We start from the raw sequence: 4995 nt of genomic DNA on the forward strand, positions 1-4995 counted from the left end.
TTAGCAGACTCTATTTCTCATTGTTTATCATTCATACAGTCGTCAAAAATACATAACACGTTATACAGATGATGAAAACCTCAATTTTATTATTAGAGCCCATTTTAACGTGTTAACGAAATAAAAAGTCGTTCACAGTGTTTACGAAATTTTGTGTATAGTTTTAAGTTAAAATCTTTCAATTTTTAATTTACTTCTTACAGTGATAGTTAAAAATTACTCTTTAATATTATTTTTTCTTTCAATTTGCAAATAAAGTGGTGATCCAGTTGTAAAATTTATATGAAGATTAACAAATATTTAAGAATCCAGAGCTATAGAAAGTCAAAAATTGTAATAGCAATATCGACCTTTTACAATAAAGTAATAAAAATTAATATGCATCGGTTACAACCAGTGAATTAGAACGATCGTTCTCGAATTTTAAATGTTTGTTCCGGGATAATCGTCGTTTGCTGATGCCAGAAAATTCAAGGATATTTGTTGTTACATTTTGTAATAGAATTGGATGTTTATAATTCAATATATTTATGTATATAATGTTGACAAAATTGCTTAAATTTCTTTTTCTAGTTGATAGCGGAATTTCTATCAAAAATCGTTTGTAGTTTTTGTAAAATGTTCCCAGATCAATTATTATTAATATTTAGAAGTTCTCTGACTGAGTACAGTTACATCCGAAGAACTACAAACGATTACATCGATGTTTTTTAGCATATTTGTAAGTTTAAACATTAAATTATATGCGCCTAAGGCTTGGTAGTAATGCAAAAGAACTCTAGGTGGCTGCGACTGCCTTTCACTGGTAAATTGTTAACTTTCTTACCTGAAATTACTACAATAAACAGTAATTGCTACAAAAATTGGGCATAAAACAAAATATAGGGCCGTAACCTTAACGAGTCGAATGGTCACCGAACTTAGAGCACTAGCTTGGGCTTTATTGATTGCAGGTCCAGTTGTTTAATGAACTAATTCCAAGTGAGAATGCCTCCTCACAATGAAAGACATATGATAGAGTAATTGTGTTACAATCATCTAAAAACGATGCTGAATGCATTGGTAATCACAATTTTCCGAAAATCATCCATTTTCATGAAAAATTACAACTTTCAGTGATTTTCAGAAGATTTTTCAGGACTACGAACAAATAAAGGTTATTACAATCATCTACATCATTTGTAGTACGCGTATCGATTTTTATTTTTTTTAGTTCGGGTTCCAAATTCACAGAGGGATCTATTTACTATATAAATTTGGGGAGTTTGTCTGTCTGTCTGTCGGTACGGAGTAGTCCCCGGAACGGCTAATCCGATTGCAACCAAACTCTGCAAAAATGTAGAGGACATTGTGGGAACGGTTATAGACTACTTTTTGTTTATGTAAATTGTTTGTAACCATTGAATTTGTTGAAAACAATGGAAAACGGAATCTATTCAATATATTTGAACTCTTCCAACGGGAAATTTTTTCCTTCAGCTATAATTAAGTTACAAACCATATAAAACATGTGCAAACATATTTCTTTTGTTTATAACAATCGAATTTGTGACAAACAATAAAAAACGGGATCTATTTAATATATTTGAGTTCCTTTAAAAAAACTACACAACATTAATTCTCTATTGTTAATAACTGAATACACAATTTTAATTAGCAATTGTTTTACATTATAACTTAAAAACATGTTTATGTTAAACTTAAAAAGATAAAATAAACTTAAAAAAAGATTTATTATCGAAACTTTTACACTGCACTTGAAAATTTATTTCAAAAAATTTTTTAGAGTATGTTTTGATTTTCATGTTTACTAACTCATTGAAACAAAGATAACTGGAGTGAGCAAACCTGCTCAGTTCAGCGATTCAATTTTGACTAAAACATAAATTCTAGGATACCCCCAATCGATATAAAAACGATTAACATAATCGCTATCATATCATCATTAGATAAATTTTGCAATAAAGCTATAACCGGTGAAATTACACTTGATCAATTTTCGAACTCTTCATGACATTTAGATGTCAGTTTTTTTACCTATTTCCATCATAATCTTCAACTAGACTCGTTTGAATATTTCTTGATAAATCATTATTTCGTTATAGATAATGTCTGATCGAACATTGATAATTTATACAAGCTACAAACGAATAGTTGAAAAAACTCTTGTGGCATCAGCGCTTTGGCCATCGAAAAGTTCACAATTTTCTTTTCGTTGTATTTTATTCATACATCTTAGTTTATGTTTTTGTCCTCTCTTTGGAATGTATAACTTTTGTAAAAAATACATTAAAAATATAATTTTATTGACTAAAGGTTTAGGTATTATAATAAGTTTCGTAACTGTTATTTTCAAAGTAAGGAAAAAATTAAAAATTACAAGTTTATGGTAAATTAATTTACAAAATTATTTTCTATTGCAAGGCTGTGTGTCTTTTAATCAACCAACGAGACTTAAGAGATCTTCAAAATATTTTTACGAAAAATTTTGATAAATTATTGCATGATAAAAAAACAAAAGATTTAACTTTGAAAGAAATTTATACATTTTATTACTTAATAATGAGTGTTAATATTTCTTTATTGATAATATGTGCATGTCATGTATCTGCACCAATGATTTTTATTGTGTCTCAATATCTACAACATTCTCCAGCAATTCGTTATATTCTTCCATATGCTGCAGTCTATCCATGGAAGGTTCCACCAAAATCGTTAACTTATTGGATTACTTATGCAGTTCAATCGCTGGCAAACGTGCCATGTATTTGTTGGACTGTTTCTGTAGATACTGCCTACACACTGTACATTTTCCAAATGACTGGATTATTACGTGGGATATCTTATTATTTAAAAAATTTAAAAAATGAGAAAGATTATGAAGCGACTTTGAGTCAATGTATTGATCTATATGTTATTTTGATGAAATGTCGAGATAAAATTCAGAAGATTTTTGGACCAATCATTCTTTGGACTATTTTGAGCAATGGTGTTGTGATGTGTTCGATGGTTTTTCAAATCACTCATGTAAGTATGACTTTTTGTTCAAATTAATTACTCTTAAATCTTATCCTAGCTGTCTTCTATATTCAATTAGAATTTTTACATATTTAATTAACTCATAAATCTAATTAAGAATAAAAGAAAAGGTAGATGATGAGTCACTTTTGCTTTTCTTTGATTATATTTTACTCTGTTAAATTATCATCAATTGTCACTTTTCGAAGTTTTTGTTTATTGCCAAGAAGTTATTTTTGAATATATTGGTGATTATACAATACAATGGATAGTTAACATTTTTTAAAAACTTATCTCATGTAGAATTGATAATTACCCGGGTCAAAATGATCAGTTTTTGGACGTGCCCAAAAGAGGCCCAATTCAAGCTCAAATCATTTTTCAGGCCCACAGAAAATATCTTTAGGCTTAAATTGAGCGCGTTGTGGGCCTGGAAAATAATTTTGGGCTCCTTCGAAATTTAGGCCTGTAATGGGCTCGTTTTGGGCCTTAAGAATTTCTCCAAGTCAAGATTGGGCTTCGGTTGGGTCTTTATTGAGCTTATCTTTCATTTTGAGCTTCTTTTGGGCCTATTCATTTTTACTCGGGATATAATTCATAAAAATCTATATTGAAGAGTTGATAGCAATGGTATAAATAGCTTAATTACATAAAAATTTTAGATGAAATCAATAACATACGCTCGGCTAATAGTATTATGTGTGTATGTATTTTTTAAGTTATCTCAAACTTTTACATATGCATGGGTAGGAACACGTCTAACAGTAGAGGTAATGAAATATTTATTTATTTCTATGAAAAGCAAACAAACAATCATTTCATTAAAAATAGTGATCAGCAATTAAATATTGATTATATAATCACAGAGTGAAAATTGTATAGATGTTTTAAGCAGTATTGATTGGATAGGAAATAAAAAATTAGCATCAGTTTTGCTCATAATGCTACCTCAACAATCACTGAAATTGACTGCTTGCAATTTTTCAATTGTATCTGTAGACATGTTTCTCAAAGTAAGTTGATAAAATTTATTATAGTAATTAATTTACCACTCAATTGATGTGTCAATATTTAATTTAATGAATATATAACTAAATATCATTCTAGGTAATGAACACCACAATATCGTATTTCTTCTTATTGCAGACAATGGATGAAAAGTAATATTTTTTGACTACTAGAAATTATTATAATTCATCGACTTTAGGTGATAACCAATATTAGTATATTTTTCTTAGCAACATTAAATACATAATTTTATCTAGAATGTTATAATACTTTGATTGAACAGAATGTTCTATTGAAATACTATGATCTCCATTTAAATAAACTGGATCCTGAGTTTAAAAAAATGCCAATAATTCAGAAAACTTTAAAAAAAATATTCTAGTAACATTATGCCAAATCAAATGTTTCATTATATGGAATAAAATTGAAATTTATTAATTAGCTACCAAACTACAGGGTGTTAAAAATTATATTTGGCACAAATTGTTGTTCGAATTTCCTGTAATATGTGAAGTACAATAATATGTCAAAACGGAGAGAAAAATTCCTTTTTAAAAATTCGTGAGGCAGAAGTCGTCATACTGTCGTCAAATCCGTCATTTTATTGTACAATAAATCGAAACAATAACTTGGAAAGAATTGTAAATCAATCAAAACGTTTATTAAATCAATTGGAAAATCGGAATGACAGGGACAAACGTCTGGTCAACTTAAATCTCAGCCAGAAACTAAACATAAACAACTCGGTCAAACAACAAATTCTGTCGTTTATCAATAAATATATAGACAGAGATACATATTTGTTTTACAATATTATTCACGTACTGATTAGTTGTTAACCCGGGGTTACGCGCGCTATGAGAGTTTCTCTCACGCCCGTATTTAAACTGATTTTTCTCAATAATTTCAAATGGCATAGCTATTTGAAACTTTTTCAATGCTCATAATATTTAATTCTCTTTATAATTG

The 4995-nt window shown here is 28.8% G+C and overlaps 1 protein-coding gene across 1 annotated transcript; it reads left to right on the forward strand.

Moving 5' to 3' along the window:
• The first annotated feature begins 2108 nt into the window (after window positions 1-2108).
• On the forward strand, window positions 2109-4182 carry LOC118064306 (uncharacterized). Its single transcript, XM_035078808.1, has 4 exons — window positions 2109-2357; window positions 2701-3027; window positions 3885-4031; window positions 4126-4182. Exons 1-4 carry the CDS (start codon window positions 2109-2111, stop codon window positions 4180-4182), a joined length of 780 nt encoding a protein of 259 aa, XP_034934699.1.
• The last annotated feature ends 813 nt before the right edge of the window (window positions 4183-4995 follow it).

This window comes from Chelonus insularis, unplaced genomic scaffold (genome assembly GCF_013357705.1).
Source record: "Chelonus insularis isolate UGA/USDA-ARS -01 unplaced genomic scaffold, ASM1335770v1 contig_17_pilon, whole genome shotgun sequence".
Taxonomy (NCBI): domain Eukaryota; kingdom Metazoa; phylum Arthropoda; class Insecta; order Hymenoptera; family Braconidae; genus Chelonus; species Chelonus insularis.

Excerpts from the sequence above, each read along its gene's own strand:
- LOC118064306 (XM_035078808.1), top strand. The coding sequence starts at position 2,109 with ATGTCTGATCGAACATTGATAATTTATACAAGCTACAAACGAATAGTT. Across the intron at positions 2,358-2,700 it reads TCGTAACTGTTATTTTCAAA|GTTCCACCAAAATCGTTAAC; the intron begins GTAAGGAAAAAA and ends TATCCATGGAAG. Across the intron at positions 3,028-3,884 it reads TGGTTTTTCAAATCACTCAT|AGTGAAAATTGTATAGATGT; the intron begins GTAAGTATGACT and ends ATATAATCACAG.